This window comes from Montipora foliosa, chromosome 9 (genome assembly GCF_036669935.1).
Source record: "Montipora foliosa isolate CH-2021 chromosome 9, ASM3666993v2, whole genome shotgun sequence".
Taxonomy (NCBI): Eukaryota; Metazoa; Cnidaria; class Anthozoa; order Scleractinia; family Acroporidae; genus Montipora; species Montipora foliosa.
Genome location: NC_090877.1, coordinates 24,891,282 through 24,910,418, shown reverse-complemented (window position 1 = coordinate 24,910,418; position 19,137 = coordinate 24,891,282). Strand labels below are relative to the sequence as shown.

Sequence of the window (19,137 nt, the reverse complement as noted above, 5' to 3'; positions counted from 1 at the left end):
ATGCTTTAAACGCACAAAAAACTGTATTTGTTGTATTTGTGGAATTATGAGACGTTCTTCGCCATCTTTACGACTTGTGACTTGTTTGCTAAACATTTCTGAAGCTCGCAACCGAAGCATAGTTGAATCAATAGCAAATGCGGCTCTTTATTTTCCTTCCAAATCAAGAAACAACGATTTCAAATGCCAATCAACCGTTCTCAACATATTCTCTGATTTTGATTACAACAGGTCTGTGATTACGATTGCCGCTTCCGTGGAAAACATCGAAGAAAGCGTGTTTCGGGCATGCGAGGTTGCTTACAAAGAGATAGACTTGGCGAGACATTCCGGAGGTCATCCCAGATTGGGTTCTGTTGATCTTGTTCCTATTCACACAATCTCAACATGTGTGTCTTTGAAAGAATGTGGTGAAATAGCGATTAATCTCGGAAATCGTATTGTAAGCGGAATAAAAGGTACCTCAGTGTTCTTCTTTGGACATGCTGATCGTCCATTGTTAAGAGGATTAGTTGAAAGGCGTAAAGCAGTTAATTGGTATCGAGGAAAACATGGTATGGATTTCAGTCTTGTCGGATGGGATCTCGGTACCCCTCCCTCCCAAAGGTATGGTTGTACAGGAATTGGTGCCATTCCATATGTAACAAATTGCAATGTCACTATAGACTGTCAAGATCTAGAATTCGGGAAAGAAATTGCCAAGTCCATTCGTGCATCAACGCCTGGTGGTCTTGCTGGGGTACAGTCAATGGCATTTGAACACGAGGGAAGAATTGAAATTGCTTGCAATATAGAGGCATCAAAGGTATGTTTACAGCTAAGCTGTTCATCATAGGTGGTTTGCAGGATATGTCCCTGCCATCATGTTGGATGCCAAACAATAATTCTGTCCCCTTGTTACCTCATCTTTGCATTTGTTCATTTCGTTATTGTTACCTGTGTCTCAGCAGGATGGTTTCAAGCCACCTGTTGATTTGACTTCAGGGACATAGGTTAAGTGTTCCTATTGTTGACAAGATGAAAACAGATTTAGGGTCTGTTCAAATGGAGGTGGGGGACCCCGGGTAGGTGAGGTACCATGCCTTCCCATAGTAAAAAAAAAAAGTGAAACTTCTAATGCAATATTAAAACCCCAGGGCGTTGGGATAAGGTTTCCAATGTTTAAACTAAAGATAAATGCTGAATGAACATCACCCCAGTCAGGCGGGGTACCCCACCCTCAGCATTCACATGGATAAAACTCACCCCACCTAAGCAGGTTACCTGGCCCGGCTGACTGGGCAGCCCGCGTCGGTGAGGTACCCCACCTCTCCCGAGAACACAATCAAGAAAAAAAGAAAAATTGTATAGAGATTGGTTACCCCACTGAGGTGGGGTACCTCACCCCACTTCTATGTGAACAGGCCCTTAAAAAAAAAAAAAAAATAGCTAATAGATAAAATACATGTACCACACATGAAAGGAGGAAGGAAAGGAAAGGAAAGGAAAGGAAAAGAACTTTATGTAAGTGTATAGGCGTTCTAGTGCTAGAGCACTAATTGGGGACTCTTTAAACTGAAATCAACAATTAATGCAAATCAAGTCAAATGTTGGTTTTTGAGGAGAGGGGAAACCGGAGTACCCAGAGAAAAACCTCTTGGTGTAGAGTAGAGAACCAACAAACTCAACCCACATATGACGCCGGATCTGGGAATTGGCAACATTGGTTGGAAGCAAGTGCTCTCACCAGTGCACCCTCCCCGCACCTCAGAGGATATTTATGATGTCTCAGTGTTCGTTAAATCAAAAATGAAGCATTGTGGCAGTGTGGATGGGGAATTTGTAGTAATGAACCTTTTTTAGGTCTGATGGGATTCGTCAAAAATTTATGTTAACACTGGAATACCGACTTACCAAAAGATTACTTAATTTTGATTTTAGGAACCTTCGAGTGATGGGAATTTCCAATACACCCATCCGGAAGAGATAGAGACAAAAGTAAGAAAATTGGCTGCTGTGAGAGACATGCAGCTTCATGGAACAAGACTAGTAGGGTTTACTCCTGATGAAGCCTATAGGAGAGCAGTCAAAGCTTTGTATGAAGGAAATGCCATGGCCTGGAAACACTCAGAATACAGGATGTAGGGACAGTGTGTGAAAATTATCATCGACATAGACAATTTTAATTAATAACTATTAGAATCAATCAAGTTAATAATGATTATTGCAAGTGACGTTTCACCAAGTTTTTAATCAAAGGGGACTCTCACAGTCTGTTTGTAAAACATATTATAATTTTATAGTAAAATATATAAATTTCATCCCATTGTAGTATACCTCTAAATATTTGAGGATCATTGCTTAACCCCTTGACATCCAGGAGTGGAACTTAAAAGATTTTGCTCTGTTTAATGCCACACAATTTTACTCATCAATAGGGGTGGCCCAGGGCAGTTCAGGTGTTAATTGGTTAATTACATTTAAGTTATCTTATCATCCTTTTTGGTCAGAATGCTGCAATAATTTGAGAAAAGGTGGAATCAATGCAAACTCAACTTCTCTCAAAATATATGTCAAGTGTTTACACGTCTAAAGGTAAACGAAATGAAATAAATTTTAGGAAGATCATTCTGCAAGTAGCCTTCAAGCAGGCTCTCATTGGCGCTGCAGAACGAGTGGCAAATCCACAAGAGAGTGGGCGGGGGAAGTGAGCCCACAATGGGTCTGGTACCAGGCCCCTCAAGGGCTCGCTTGGCTCGCCCACTTTTTGGTGGCTTTACCACTTGTTCTGCAGCACCAATGAGAGCCTGCTCGCAGTTAACCCATTGACACCTGAACCACCCTGGACCCGCCCCTATTTGCGAGTAAATCGTCTGTTGTTAGACAGTAAAATCTATTCAATTCCCACTCCTAGGAGTCAATGGGTTAATTGGGGACATTTAACCCATTTTTGAATGGATGTTTCACAAAGCAACTTAAGCAGGTGCAAGTAGGTATGAACAAGTCATGGCTTGAACAAGATTTGAACCATGGCCATGTGATTGTGCTGCACTTGTTCTACCATCTGAGCTGTCAAGTCAGCGGAGAGCTGGTCATTTGTGAGTCCTGGGGGGCAGAGTTTTCATATGAGAGGGGCGGGGAAGTTTGTTGGAAATTTTGAATTTTGAAAGCCCTAAAGGAGACCAGTCAGGGTGTGTCCCAGGCTGAAAGAGACCATATTTATTACATTTTATATTTCTTCACATGCAACCCTAAACAAGACCTTCATGGCTGATATGATGGCATTATTAATTTACATAATAATTTATTCATTTCTATCGCACCACCTACATTAAAATATGATCGCTGGTGTGTTTTGCCCACAACACCCTAAGATAGACCAAAATCTGAAATTTACACCCCTAAGCAAGACGACAAGCACCCCTTCCCCTTTTGTATGCAAGTTTCGCCCCCCCCCCCCCCCTCCCTTCCCTGAGTTACAAGTTCTTGATAATTGCACCCTAAACCTTTCATCATTCTCTGTCTTGCTTTCATTGTTTGCATTTAGTAGCTCATGGAAGTAAAGCTTGGTTTATGCCTTTAAATTTATAATTAGTTTACTAGATAAAGCCAGACAAGTCATGCAATGTCGAGATTTCTTCATTTTATCAAGAGACATGTTTCCTTTTAGTTTTTTGATGACTCGGAAACAAAAAAATCTTAGTATTCCTAATAGGATTTAAACTATTATCTTGTCCACTATGCTTGGCTGTCAGCGAAAGGAGCCAGAGCCAGGAGTCTGTTAAGAGCACTCTGACATTTGTCAAAGATCCCAAGATATCTTTTCATTCATTTATTATGATTAGCATTTGACACTTTTTACACAAAACAACTTTTGCAGAAGTATGTACGTGCCACTATAATTTAAAAGAAAGGATGATTGGTGTCATTAGTCAAAAGGGTTCCATATACCTACTCCTCCCTAAAATTCCATTGCCAGATCATTCATTACGTCATGCAACACATGGTGACTTCTTGAAAGTGAGGCAACGGTCGTGAACATGTATCTGGAAAGTGTACAAGACGACTGGGCTGTTCATTCGCTCATTTAAGATGGCAGAAGCGAATGAAATAATTGAGAAAGCGGTGTTGAATTGGGAAAAAAGCCTAGATTTGTCGTCTTTGGAGCTCGAAACGCTACCTACGGTAGTTCTGTCAAAATCGCTTTGTCATGTCACTGTTTTGAATCTTGATTACAACGACTTGCAATGCTTGCCGCGGGATATTTCTCGTTTATCTGCTTTAAGAGTCTTGTCAGCCACGGGCAACAAACTGCGTGAGCTTCCAGAAAGCATTGGCAAACTCGAAAACTTGCAAGCCCTTCACCTCAACGAAAACTGCCTTCAAGAACTGCCCATGTGTTTATCAAACCTTTGGCGCTTGGAAATTCTGGATGCGGTTGGCAATGAAATCGACTCCTGGAACATGGGACTGGCGGAGTGCCTGTTGGAATTGCGTTTGGATGAGAATAAACTGACATCATTACCAGTGTCTCTTAGTTGTATGAAGAACCTAAAAGTGCTTGAGTTGGGAGAAAATAATATTGTAAGTCTTCCAGAAGACATTGGTAAACTAACCAGACTTGAAATCTTAAACTTAAGCAGCAACAAACTCACAGAATTACCATCATCAGTAGGAGATCTTCCCAATTTGAAGATATTTGACGTGAGTGACAATTGTGTCGAATGTTTACCTGAAGTGTTCCAATCTGCTAAAGTTATTGAAAGTTTTTTCATGGAAAAGAATTACCTCAGGACACTGCCTGCTTGGTTTGCCAGTTTGTCCAGTATTGTAAACATTGGATTAGCTGACAATCAGTTGTTAGATAGTCCCTTGCCTGAGTCCTTTGGAGTCACATGTGGAGAGACTTTACGAACTCTAGATCTGTCTGCAAACAACATCTCTCTGCTACCGGACTCTATGGGAGAGCTGAAACATCTTGAAAGGCTACAGCTAGGGAGCACAATCTCTGAACTTGAGAGAAGAGCATTTCAGAATGGGAATTGGCTTCGTACTTTGCCCAGCACGTTTGGTTGGATGATTAATCTGAAAAAGTTACATTTGGATGAAAATCAGTTAGTTGAACTGCCAAAAAACTTTGGTTCCTTAGTAAATTTGGAATGGGTTGATTTTGGTCAAAATCGCTTAGAAAGTCTCCCAGAGTCATTTTGTTCACTTAGCAAGCTCTGGTTCCTTCAGCTGTCGCAAAATTACTTGAAAGTGCTCCCAGAGGATTTTGGGAACCTTACAAATCTTATTGAATTGAGATTGAGTTTCAACTATCTTACTGAACTTCCTAACTCCTTTGAAAAACTCTGTTGCCTCCAAACCCTGGATTTGTTCCACAACCAGCTCACTAAAATTCCCAAAGAACTCTTGAGTCTCAAAAAACTTGTAAGATTAGACCTGGACAAGAACAAATTCAGACTGAAGGCTGAGAAAGTACCCAAGCTGACAAAGCAGGTCAAGTACCCTTTTAAAGATCCCAGCCTTGTTGATAACTGGCGAGGAAAGCTGAGAGAGGATTATATTGAGCCTGATGAAGAGAAAACAGTGGAGATATTGAAAGAAGTAAATGAGAATGTTGACAGTGATGATGATGATGACGATGATGACAAGGAGGCTTGTGCCAGTGAAGCAGCGTTGGAGCTTGCCATGAAAAGAAGTTTGTCAATATGGAAGTCACATAATGGTTGGTATAGTATGTCATAACTCTTGGCTCAGGGAAATTACCCACTTTAGGGGCCCATTTCTCAAAAGTCCCGAAAACGTTTCGGGCCCGAAAAGCCATTTGAGAACTTGCTAACCACTCCTTCAGGAAAGCCGATCTTTTAACATGTTTTTAAGGTAACAAAAAGCAAACTGATGGGGAAGTTTGACTACTAAAATCCTCTGAAAATGGCCTGTAAAGTTTTGGGACTTTCGAGAAACAGGCCCCAGACCTCAGATATGCCCAGAAGTAATTAGATGCACATGAATTTTAATAAGCATCACAAATTGTCCCCTTGCTCCTCTCTCTAACTTCAACATCACTTGTGTCTCGGAATACAGATAAGTCACAAAGTGTCCCCCAAATGCTGCTCTTCAAGTGTTTATTTAGTTAGTTATTTGCCACTGCATAGAGCGGTTTTCAATTGAGTGTCGAAAGTAATTAGCGAATTGCTTTGGTTTTGCATTAACTTCACTCAGTGATTGGTTCAAAGTCCTCGCGCCACTTTTTCAACCAATCAGAAGTGAAACCAAAACCAATTGTGGCTCGCGCGTGCACATTTTCCAGTGCTTTGTGTCGGCGACGTGTAATTACTTCGAGTTTTGATTGGTTTACTGGATTGTCTTCGTCCTTTTTGATTGGCCAAAGTAATTACTTTGGTTTTGGTTTACAACACTCATTTGAAAACCGCTCTAAATAGACGACTAAACAGATGACAAAAGGAAGAAAAAAAAATAACTTAAATGGCAAGGAAACCTAATAAAAACCATTAAGGCTTGTGAGCTTATGTTCCCTCATAAGAAGCTTAAGATGGATGTTAACATGACAAAGATACAAAAGGTACAAAGTATGAAGTTTTTATCTATGGTAGAATTTTACTTTTGACCGCTTCTTTCCTAAGGATGACACAGAGATTTTACTCTGTCTATTGCCAGACGATTTTACTGTCAATGGGGGCTGGTTCAGCAGTGAAAGGGTTAACAACATCTGTGTCCATCTGTTGTTTGCAAACAGATGTCCTCTTTAATGCTTTCCCTCCTAAGCTGATTGACACTTAAAAATTTTGATCTAATTCCAGAATTTTACTTTTCTGTATGGGCCATTTCAGTGTAGCCTGCAGAGCTGGCATATTTTGATGATAATGCTGCCATCTTGCAGTAAGAATGATGGGGGGGTGTGAAAAATGTTCCAGAGGAGAGGATGATCACCTTAAACTTGTATTAGGGTAGGGGTAGAAAATAGTTTTTTTTTCCCTTCTTCCCCCCCCCCCCCCATCTCAGCCACTTGCACCAACCTCAATCTGCTTTCAAAATGGTAGACTTGTGTTTGAAACATGTACGCCTTTAATGTTAAAGCCTTTGCTCCCCAAAAATGCCAGCTCTGCAGGCTAAAGTTCAGAGTGAGAAGGGTTAGGGTTGAGAGCTTTTCAGAATTGGGGGTTTATGGGACTTTGTATAAATTTATACCAGGGCTTGAAAGTTATGTGCACCAACACGGTTGCACATGTGGTGGTTGGATAGTTTTGTTTAAATATCTGGCTGTGTTATTATCCCACCTGTTATGAACCCTTACAGGTCCAGATTTGAAAGAGAAGACTGAAACCAAAGGAGGGAAAAAAATGCAGAAGAACGAAAACAAAAAAACATCCCAACATACCAAAATGTTTCTTCTGAGAAAAGAGAGGAAATTATCCCTTGAACTCTCAAGAAGACCATTTACCAATGAATGAAATGTTTGAGGATGCAGATGAAAGTATCTTCTGGGAACGAAACTCCGTGCTCAGAATGAGGAGATGAAACAGTATGCTATGGGTAATCTCCAAAATAGTGCTTCATTAGATGAGGGAAACCTGAGTACAGCCACTGGACTACAAGCACGAGGATTGGGATAATGGTGAATGCTAATACATAGATTTTGGTCAATAAGGCATACACCAATATGGTGTTGGAGGCATTCCTAGTATAAGAACGACAGAGAAAGAAAATAACAACATTTTTAGGTGGTTATTTGTCAACGAGAAACAAGCTAACAAAATTTACTGTAGGGTGGCTTATCCTCCCTGCAAGGTCAAGCATTTACCAAGCACTGCAAACTATCGAGAATCTGAAAGTTTCTTATCGTTTCACTCTTCATCAACACCATGCAACTGTTGCCAGGAGTTTCAGATGTTGTTGAGTGTCTTTGGACCCAATTTGATGATCGCTGATGGAGACTAGGAATTCTCTTCCACTATGGTAGTCAACCACCATTACCTTTTATGAAATGAGATATGGTAATTATGATATTGTTAATTGTAGAATTGTAACAGTTCGGTTTGACATCTTATGAAATTTCTCTTTATCCCAGTATTCCAATGGTAGTACGGTGGTTCCAAAAATGTTAGATGTGTGGTTAGGATCATTTCTGCACACTGTTGTCAATGGTGCAGCCAAAATGGTTGGGATGTCTCCATTCAGTGTTTTTTGTGTGCTTGAAGTACATGTATTTTATTTTCAGTGTTACTCTCTTTGTATTATTCTACAAAGGACAAGAAATCAGTGAATTTTAACGATTAAATGGATAGCAATGAAACGAAATGAGACATGTTTTTCAGCTTTGGAATGATTGTCTAGTCAATTAAAAACCCCACCCCCCCCCCTTGACCTGCAGAGAAAGTGGGCGAATGGGTATTTGTAAGTCTGAAAATTATGATTTCCTTTAATTTTTCCTTGAAATTTGTTCTTATTGATTGCAGGTAAATCAAGTTTCTCCAAGTAAATGTCCAATCCAAGTTGAATACATGTGTTCCTTGTACTGAACAGGAATTGTTGATCGTTTTAGAGCTGACGTTACCTTGATATTGTCTCCACGGGGTTTTCAGATTGACTAGTGTTTTTTACCACATTAATTTGATTGCACAAGCGGCTTTCCAGCCAATTGTAACATTTTCTTGTGTATTGTTTTTCTTCCACCTTGAAATGGGGAATACCTATTTGGGTGTAAACTAGGACCAATTCCTTGTGAACTAGAGTCTAAGAATTTCCTTGTTTTATTGAAAATACCATGACTTAGTACTAGGCGCCTTCGCTGTGATGCATGCAAAGTCAAAGGGGCTATGTCACGCAACAATGAAAACACCACAATGTCCAAAAAGTAGAATTGAATCATTGCAATAACCACACTAAAACTGTTGAAACAAGCATTAAACGAAAAAGAGCACAAAAGAAGAAAAGACAAGCATGGATGGACACAAATCGACAAGATTGAAAACGGATTGCATATGGGTAATCTTTAAAAACGTCGGCCCGTTTTTTTTGTTTTTTAACGTTTATGGCAAAAATGGCGTGGATGTTTTTCATTATATTTGTTATGTAACACGAATTTTAATTTAGTTTAAAGATTTCCCGGAAACATGCAAGAATTTAACGTGGACATAGCCCCTTTAAAGAGATCTGAAATACACGTATGGTTTATTTCGAAAACAAATTGTTCACTTATGCAGATGTAACACAAGCTGTTCACATTAAAAGACTTGCCTGTTACATTGTCGTTTTTTTTTTTGTATTGATTATTGTTTTTTTAACATTTCCAGATTGGAGTTACCGCACTTACAAAAACGAAGAAATTACAGCAATCACAAAAAAATATAATGTATATACAGATTTGAGCTAACAAAGTGGATTGTAACAACCCACCCCCCCGCCCCCCCAAAGTTCCCCCTACATGATTCACAAAACACACACACACACCACAATAGCGCGGTGTTAGAATATTCGAAAAAGATATAAAAGCACGTTTCAATCTTCAACATTTTTCAAAGCCACTCTTACCACATTTGATAAAAAGGGGCGGGGGGGGGGAGGGGAGTGAACTTGCCAATTATTGTGCCAGTTTAGCAATTTTGCTCTCTAATTGGTAGACCAAACTTAATTGCTTTGCAACCGAATACGTAGAAAAGTGGTTCAAATTGTTGGACCTACAATAATAACAGTTACTGTTTGCGGATGAGGATTATATGATTTAATAAGAGGAAGCAATATTGCCTTTGCCAGTCACCAAAAAAAAAGTATATTGCAGCAGATAGTGGATTCAACTCTACTTGGTCTTTCAGTACCCCAAGCTATGAGTTCTTTCCACAGCAAATGTAGGTTATTAAAATGGCAAGTCACAAAAAGATGTTTCCAGTGATTCGTCCAACATACCACAAAAGGTGCACAATGAGGCGTCCTATTTTGCCTATTTTTTCAAAAACGTATTTGGCACTAAATACCTATTTAGCCTTTTCTATTGAAATTCCTAGTAGTGACTTTGCTGTCTAAAGCGACTAGAACGGGCACAAACTATGAATTTCGTTCCAGTCCAAACAACCACCATTACAGCTTTCATTAAACTCTGAATGAGCTGTCGGTGGAGTAACAAAACCAGAGACCAACCACCTATAAAACCTCTTCAAGGTCGCCTCCGTGCTCGCGACCTCAGGTTATTGAGCACAAGTTGACTTGGTGCTGAAGCAACAAAGGACTCTTGTTAAAGCTCCATTTCTTTTCAGGCGACTGTCGCCACGGTGAAGGGATTGCATCAAATAAGGACATCAAATCAAAAATATCTTTTGGAGAAAGATTTCACACGGCTCTGATTACATTGAGAAATAAATTGGTTTTCTATGTTACTAAATCGCCTATTTTGATTATTCCTTTACTAACCACGCTTTGATTGTAGACGGATTTATTATTAATACATATAAATTGATTGTTCCAAAGAACAGTGTTGAAAATTTGTTCGTGCGAAAGCTCAAGTTACAGTGTTATCGCGTCGGTGCGGAGCAATGCGAAAAACACTCAAAAACATTCCCTGTCATACATTGGGAGGTTTATCGGTAGCTTTTTATGTCAAAGTTTCAACAGAGGATTGAACTTCCCCCCCACTGTTTCAAAATAGTGAAATAAATAGTTTTCCAATTACAAGGTTCTTCATCCGCGAGCTATGGCAAAACGCATATTTTTTTTCTATGAGTCTTAATTATCGATTCTAAAATGTCTTGGCATGATGCCAGGTGTCTGGGGAAGTTAATTGACTGTTATCGTGCGATGTTGGTTTTCCTCTTATCCGGAGTCTTTTGCGTTGCTTCTCTGAGTCTTCATCCATTCCGGATCTTTTCTGTGCCGAGGACTGGGAAAATAAAAACAAAAAAAAAAAAAACAAATAAAACAAAAGAAAAAACAAAAAATGAAAAAAACACCAAAGAAGAGAGAAAAAAAAAGTAAAAAAAAAAGAAAAAAAAAAAAAAAAACACCAAAGAAATGCAGAGAAAAAAAAAACATTATGCTAACCCACAAACACCACACCCCACACCAAAACAAAAAACCAAAAAAAAAAAACAAAAAAAAAAAAATAAAAAAAAACTATATGAAAAAAAAAAAAAAAAAAAAAAAACAACAGAAAAACAAAAAAAAAAAAAAAAAAAAAGAGAAAAACAAAACCACAAAAAAAAAAAAAAAAAAAAACCAAACCGCAAAAAAAAAAAAAAACGAAAAAAAAAAAAAAATTAAGAAAAAAAGAAAAAAAAAGAAATAAAAAAAAACACGTAAAAAGAAAAACACAAAAAAAAAAAAGAACAAATAAATAAAAAAAGAAAAAAAAGCAAAAAGAAGAAAACAAAAAAAACCACAAAAAAAAAAGAAAAAAAAAAAAAACAAAAAAAAAAAAAAAAACAATAAAAGAAAAAAAAAAAAAAAAATCAAAAAAACCCCAAAAAAAAACAAATAAAAAAAAAAACAAGATAAAACAAAAAAAGCAAAAAAAAACAAAAAAAAAAAAAAAAAAATAGAAAAAAAAAAAAAAAAAAAAAAAGAAAAAAAAAAAAAAAAATAAAAAATAAAACAAAAAAAAAAAAAAACAAAATAAAAAAAAAAAAAAACAAAAAAAAAGAACAAAAATAAAAAGCAAAATAAAAACCGAAAAAAAAAAAAGAAAAAAAAAACAGAAAACAAAAAGACTAAAAAAAAACAAAAAAGAATCACAAGAGAAAAAGAAAGAACAAGAAAAAAAAAAGAAAAAAAAAACAAAAAAGAAAAAAAGAAAAAAAAAAAGAACAAAAAAAAAAACGAAAAAATCAAAAAAAAAAAAAAATAAAAAAGTAAAAAAAGTAAAAAAGGGAAATAAAAAAAAAAAAAAAAAAACAAAACAAAAAACAAACAAAAAAAAAAAGAAAAAAGAAAAAACAAAAAATAAGAGAAAAGAAAAAAAAAAAAAAAGAAAAGAAACAAAAAAGAAAAAAAAAAAAAAAAAAAAAAAGCCAAACAGAAAGAAAAAAAGAAAAAAAAGTAAAAACGAAAAAAAAAAAAGAAAAAAAATAAAAAAAAAATAAAGGATAAAAAAAAAAAAAAAACAATAAAGTAAAAAAAGCAAATTTAAACAAGCAAAAAAGAAAAAAAAGAATAAAAAGATAAAAAAAAAAGGAAAGCGAAAAACAAGAAAAAAAAGAAAAGAGAAAAAAACAAAGAAAAAAACAGAAGAGCAGAAGCAAAAAGAAAAACTGTTAACGTCGTCTATCCCACAACCGCGCGCGGTCTTGCTTTCCAAAGTTCCTTGCAGTATTTCATCGCCCCAAAACTCAGCAGATTATTCCGTGTCTCCATCATTCCTGATGAACCTTCACGGTAAAACCGCCGAGATCAAAACGTCTCCTCTGCCCAATGTTGAATTCGGAAAACAATCAACGTAAAGGTCGCGCGCCGGTTAAGCGTGGGTGGAATTACGGAGGTTCACAATGTTTCTTCCCTGGAGTCCTGAATTACGTCACCAGATCACCTGGTGATTGTGATGATTTCATGCGCAGTTTTGTACTGTCTTTGCGCAAATCTATACTAGGGGCAGTTGTGAGGTATCTGCGCGCTCTCTTACATAGTATGCGTCTTATTGTCTTGTGACACGTTCAGACAGCATGGCAAAGAAACAAAAAAGTGACTGTAGGAGGGTGAGAGTACTTCAGTTTGATGGCCAGGTTCTAAATGCGTTTCATGAAAAGTGCAACATGCACTGAAATCCAATGGATACAAGCTTGCATTAATCTGACTTATGCGAATTAAGAATTGATAGCTCTCAGTTACGGTACCTTTTCACATGTTTCTTAAATAATTGAACAGCCTTGATAATAATATATAATGCAGTGATTGCTGTTGATGTTCTTCGCCATGGCCTTTCACACTTGAAGTGCTGGTCATCTCAAACCCAGACTAAGCAAGTAATCGAGGACATGAAAAACTGCATTGTCTGTACAAAAAAATATTGGACTAGGAAACATTTGCCTCAAATCAAGAAGTTTCCTTGGATTTTGTTTTTTCGGTCAGAAAGAAAGAAACAATGTGAAAAAGTACATTCGCATCAATGAGAAGATCTACAATGAGAGTTAAAGAATACATACTGCCTAGCCAAAAGATTCAACCATAATTTGGATACGCGATAATTACTGGCAATCAACTTCTCGTAATTCTTAAAACTGATGTTTGCTTTAATACAATCGCACTTAACCGAGAGTTGACGAGTTACCTTGCTTCATTTGAACTTTGAATGATCCATGTCCTTTAATGGATTGTCTTTCATTATACCCCCGGATTCCCGGTAATAATTAACATCCATAAAACAATAAGAACAAAGCGAACATAACAATACCTAATCAACAAGGCCTAATCAGAATAACAATGGCTTCTTTTGTTCTTCGCCATTTTGGTCCAGCTATATGCAAACAGTCTAAGCCTTGTTAAATTTAAAGGGACAATGTTTACAATCTGCTACTAAACTAGCAGCTTTTCCGAACAGCGACCTTCCTCAAATTTGGAAGATGGCGGCGAATGTGTTGCCCATTCCGAAGGTAGACAGAAAGTCGAGGGATCATAGGCAAACATCTACGCCCGGAATCCCGCTGACCCCGCCAATTTCCAAAACTGGCGGAGGAATTTGTTGCACCGTCCCTCACACTTTGAGCCAGCTGCTTCTCGAGATCATCGACCCTGTCCAATTCGGCGCAATCCCGAGGTCATCCACGACTCGGGCTTCATCAGTGATGCTTGGAAGCCACCGAACAGGCAACGGCTGCGGACTGTGCGAGTGGTACTCTTTGTTTATTACCAAAAGGCATTCAACCTGATTGACCACGGCTATCCTCGTTCAGAAAAATTTCAGCCTCTCCATCCCCCGGAAGCGTGGAACACAATGGGTTATCAATTTCTTAACAAACCGTTTAAACAGCCGCCCTCAAGCTCTCCTCGCCCTGTTACTCAGGACTGGGAGTCAATGCCTGCGGGAGTCCCCAAGGAACAAACTTAGGTCCCTGGTCACTCATGATCAACAAAAATGAGGATCCCAGACATCCCTAACTTGGAAAATACGTGGGATGATACAATATTGCAAGGATCGTTCCTAGCGGGAAAGGACAGCCCACTTCCCAACATGCTGTCAAGCTATCTGATGCAACTGGAGTGCGAGCCAAATGTAAATTAACTTGTTATTGCCTTTAAGAAAATGCAAACACTCATTTGAGCCATGTTTGATAGCCTGAAAAAAATCTAATAGTTGTTAAGAACGCTAAGATCTACTGGTTTAACTATATTCAACGATTTAAGTTGGAAAACTACAGAAAGGCAGGGAGGAAATCCTAAAAAAGGCAAATAAACGCATGTATTTTCTAGTGCTTCTGCGCAAGGCCGGTGTCCCATCGTTGGACATTGTGAATTCTTTATTGACCCTACTTGTGTAAGGTCTGTTACTCGAATTACTGTGCTCCCGTGTTCCACCCCGCGACCGCCTAGCTATCTCAGCGAGGATCTCGAGAAAATTCAAAAAGTGGGCACACTTAAACGGTATAATATCTCCAGGGCACAGGTATATTGTGAGAATCTCACCGGCTTATGGCCTTTAAACTCAACAGAAGTAGACGTGAATCACTATGTCTTAAAATCTTCCATATCATCTTAAGTGATGAGCGTTTTAGTAATCTTGTACCCCCAGTAGACACAAGGCTTCTTACAATCTTACAACATTCGCGTAGTTTTATCTTACCACGTTTTCGCACAAACTGCTATAAAAGCATCTCTTATCCCAGCAGTGCTGCAAATGTTTTAATTCGGCCACGTTTTAAGATACATTTCGCACCGACATTTATATTTTTACCCGCTAGATTTTAAGCTTTTAGATATGTATAAATTGTAATTTTTATCCAATTTGTAACTAGTCTCTATATTATCATAATATTTTTTATTTATGGAATTGTAAATAATTTACCGCAATTCAGCCAACTGAGCTGCTAAGTTTTTATCGTTAAATAACTATCTATCATCATCATCACGGTCTGCCCCATACTCGCGCGCCGCGTCAATCCTAATTTGCGAAAATCGCTCTCATGTCCTCTTATGTCGGCCTCTCGCGTACAATTGCGCCTGATGAAAACTCTCACAGCGGAATCTGTGTCTTCGTCGAGAATTTGGCACGAAATCTGATCGGCCTGATGCAACAACCGAAGTCACTTAGATTCGTGTTCGCAGAGGCCTCTCGAGAACTTCCTATCACCTGACTTGCACTAGTAACTAATAGCGGAATTAATTTTGATTAGTTAAAGTTTAAAAAAAGTGTCAAATAAGTAAAAAAAAGAGGGACGGAAGAACACTCAGGCGAAGAGTGGGTCAGACTCTATTTTTCTGTCGTCCCTTCGCGTAACGAATAGGCAGCCTGGAAAGCAGGTCTCTAAACCATTCTCTCGCCTAATAATGGCCGTGTTATTTATACTAGAGGACAGTCTTAGACGTCCAGACGCATTAAACGTCTGGACGTAAAGTGCGACTAATATAAATACGACGAGACCACGCACTTAACTTCGACGGCTAAAAATCAAAATTCAACAATTTCTTCAAAAGATACTGAGATTTAATCAACCAAAAGAGCCTGCTGCACTTCATTGCTAAAGTGCGTCTCAGTTTAGTGCCCGTCTCGTTCTTTATACTAGACGACTAAGACGTCTGCTTTAAGGGGCGGTGGGCTTTTTTCTCCGGGTGCCGACTCTTCTTATCTATGTACGTCAGTGTAATTTTCACAAGATGTCCAATCCTTCTTGTCATTAATTTTTCTCCTCGCTTCGCCGCCTTGATGAATCTCGCGCGCACTCCTAGTGGAAAGCTTGCTCGCTGGCTAATTTTCGCATGATTACCCCACCCTCCCCAAACTCAAAGAAAATCTCAACAGCCGGCGGCGGTGTGTGTGCATTTGTATGTGGTTTGAGCGTATTAGACACCCGGCTAACTTTCAACGCGACGCCATTTCATTCAATACCACGTATGCACGTTGGCTTAAACTTCATGCCATGCGCTATTTAAAGATGAATAAACCATTTCACAACCATGTCACTAACTTCACGCATTTCGACTTACAAGCTTGACTTTGCATTGCGAAAAAAAAAAAAAACAACTGAAAATTAACCTCGAGAGTTTCTCTAGAAAGCCCAAGTAGCAATGAGGTATCCGTCGCGCATCTGACGCGTACCTTGTATGAGTGACTTTAAGTGTGTCTTGCTATTGTAATCTGTACGATGGCTATTGTATCCTTGTAACACTGACGCGAAAACCTCTCCTCTTTAATCAGGAACCCATGACCGGAGCCTACAGCTAACATACTGGGCCTTCTAGGTAACGACATTTTTACAGACCGATCCTATTTTTAGAGTATCTTTTCCGCCCGAAAAAAAAACAAAGGCCGTTCCGGGTTCGGTTGACCCTATGACGTACAGCTTAATTTTTTGTAATTGGTCATCGACGGAACATCCTGTGGGAGTCTCATTCGTGCGGGAAATTCAATCTAAAAATAAATCGGTGGGTGAAAATGCCGTTAACAACGAACACTACTGTAGAGTTGTAGGGCCTCCGGGTTCATGGGTTCCTGCCTTTAATTCCCCTATAACCTGCACACTTAAAATCTACCTTCATTTCATCCATCGAGTCCACTACGGGACCCCCCCAACAAACGAGACCAAGAAATTGACCTGCTCCAGCCTGCCAATAGCCTCAGTTAGTAGAGCACCTGATTGCCCAACGGACACCACATGCAAAGGTCATGGGTTCCTGTTGTGAGGCACCTAAATTTTCGGGTGTATAGTGAATTGTTAGGTCAGGTCAGAGCCTTGCTTCTTCTACTGGCTAGCATTGCTCTGTCTACTGATAAAACCGTAGTAACCTAGTGCAACCTGGTTGTGCTACCAACAAGTTGGCCGAGGGAGTGGGGGTGGCACGACATCCAGCAGGACAAAAACACAACGAGCTGTCAAAGGGCGGATGAGGCTCTTACAAGCCAATGGACCATCCTGCAGGAATAGAGTAGGGTGAGACTGAACAATCCTGGCTGCACAAGTAATACATCTGTCACAAGGACACATGTGGAGCGCTATTTCTAGTCAGTGGACCAGTGACCTGCAGTGATAAAACAAAACCATCATCTATCTGCCGTCAGTCACTGCAACATATAATGCCGTGCAGTTTGTCGTAGCCTGTTCTTGACTGAATAAGCAAACAATGCCAAACAAAAAAAGGCCCTGACTAGCCCTGCAAAAAGTGGCTAGCAGTATTCAAATTATTTGCGAGCAAGTGTTCATGAAAATTGCCCATTTGAAAACAACTCATACCGGTTCCGGTCGTCGTACGGGTAAACCAGGCCCGGTTGACTGTGTTCACACTCCGGCAGTCCAAGCGACAATTTTGCAAGGAGCCAAATGTAGCGAAGGGGAAGAATACAGCATTTCTTAAATCTAGAAGGCAACGGAATGTACTCACCACTAAGCGATCGATCACAATCTCAGCGTCCTGAAAGACACCAAAGCCATTGCGGTGTCTGAGAAGTCAACAGATACAAGGGAGATAGAAGCTGCACCGTAGCGAGACAACTTACTTACCTTTGTACGACACGTTGGCAAACCACGGATACATCTTCTTCGTGGAGTGGGAAATGAGCCCTGAACAGGAGAGAGGTCAGTAGTAGGAGTTTAGGATTTGCCGTCAGGAAAGAACTAGCCGCAATGGCTTGACGAGGATCCAGTGCCAATTAGTTCATTAAATTCTTGAATACTGCGAAAAATCGTTCATTCAGTGTGGCAGGAGTAAAAACTTTTAATGGAGTGATGTACAGTCATCAATGACCTTAAATTTGTTTTCGCCTGGTACATTTGAGGCTCTGAACCTTAGCTGCATTCTTCCTATTGGATACAATTGCCAGGTCCCTCAGTTAAATTAACTTCAGATAAGATAAGATTCTTCCCATTCCTATCATGAGATGCAGCAAGCAGGACATCGTTAGCTTACACAAATGCCAAGTCCATACAAAAGAACGCTATCTAGTGATAGTTACAGTGACGCGGACCCTATCGCTTTCAAGCCTGACGTATACGGCTTTTGTCAGTTGACACAAAGAGATGGCCATCTTTACACAAAGCGTCAAGAGAACAACGAATGAGGGATGTCCCCTCTCTAGTTGTAGCTGGTTACCTTGCCCCATATTCAGGTCTAGCTCAGCGTGTTCACCGACCGTCACGTGGGATTTGACACCGCACGCCATACTATGTCTCATGCTTCACGCCAAATTTTGCTTAGCACCCAGTCACTCCCAGAGTGAATTGTATCTCATAAAATATTCCCAGCTTCAACTTCCGCCGGGAAATCATCGAAAAAAGTAGATTAAGACGGAAAAAATATTTATGACATAGGTGACAGAGACAACGTTGTGAGATAAGTACCTTTATGTCATTTATTTCAATTTTTTGCCATCCCTTTCACAACTGTTTTGTTCTCGCGATCCCCAAAACTGTTTAATGTTCCACGTTGCCCCCTTCCCTAAGTAGTTTGTCTTTGTTCCTGTTCCCCTCTTGAAATCGCGATCATGTATCTCCTTGTTCTGCAAAGCTCCTGCCGAAGACCCTAAAAACTTCATGCCACATGATGAGACATATTCGAGCAATCATGACCATCTCGTGGAGGGACAAGGTTATCAACGAGGACGTCTCGGGCCGCCTGCAGGAATACCATCTATGGAAAATATTCTGATTATACAGATGAAGTTGAGATGGCTGAGAGGATGCGAGATCACGACCATATTCTCCGCCCAGCCCTGCTTATTGCCCAGCATGTCCTCTTCCCTTTTATGTTTGTACCTCCTCTGCGAGGGAAAACTCAATTAGGGGGGAAAACGAAAGGCTTTATATTAAACTGAGACGCGTGAAAAAAGGGAACCTGAAGATGAAGGATGCAGACCAAGGACAGATGGCCAACATTGACGGAAGACAGAGCTATGCGGAGGAGCTTAATAAGACCAAATTGAAACAGTCATTGTCGCTTTTTAAACACAGTTTAAAAAGCTGGGAACGTTGACTGTTTTCCTTCGCTAAATTATTGATGAGATAA

At 39.4% G+C, this 19,137-nt stretch overlaps 2 protein-coding genes across 2 annotated transcripts; both read left to right on the top strand.

Moving 5' to 3' along the window:
* The first annotated feature begins 21 nt into the window (after positions 1-21).
* On the top strand, positions 22-2,300 carry LOC137970821 (uncharacterized). Its single transcript, XM_068817399.1, has 2 exons — positions 22-805; positions 1,921-2,300. The coding sequence occupies exons 1-2, from the start codon at positions 47-49 to the stop codon at positions 2,122-2,124; spliced, it is 963 nt and encodes a 320-aa protein (XP_068673500.1). The 5' UTR covers positions 22-46; the 3' UTR covers positions 2,125-2,300.
* Positions 2,301-2,452: 152 nt separating this feature from the next.
* LOC137971603 (leucine-rich repeat protein soc-2-like) lies at positions 2,453-5,730 on the top strand. The gene has a single exon (XM_068818403.1). The coding sequence runs from the start codon at positions 4,072-4,074 to the stop codon at positions 5,728-5,730; it is 1,659 nt and encodes a 552-aa protein (XP_068674504.1). The 5' UTR covers positions 2,453-4,071.
* The last annotated feature ends 13,407 nt before the right edge of the window (positions 5,731-19,137 follow it).

What these genes read in the sequence shown, in the direction of transcription:
- LOC137970821 (XM_068817399.1), top strand. Translation starts at nt 47, where the DNA reads ATGAGACGTTCTTCGCCATCTTTACGACTTGTGACTTGTTTGCTAAAC. An exon ending in GCAATATAGAGGCATCAAAG is followed by an intron (nt 806 to 1,920) that starts GTATGTTTACAG and finishes TTTTGATTTTAG; the next exon opens with GAACCTTCGAGTGATGGGAA.
- LOC137971603 (XM_068818403.1), top strand. Translation starts at nt 4,072, where the DNA reads ATGGCAGAAGCGAATGAAATAATTGAGAAAGCGGTGTTGAATTGGGAA.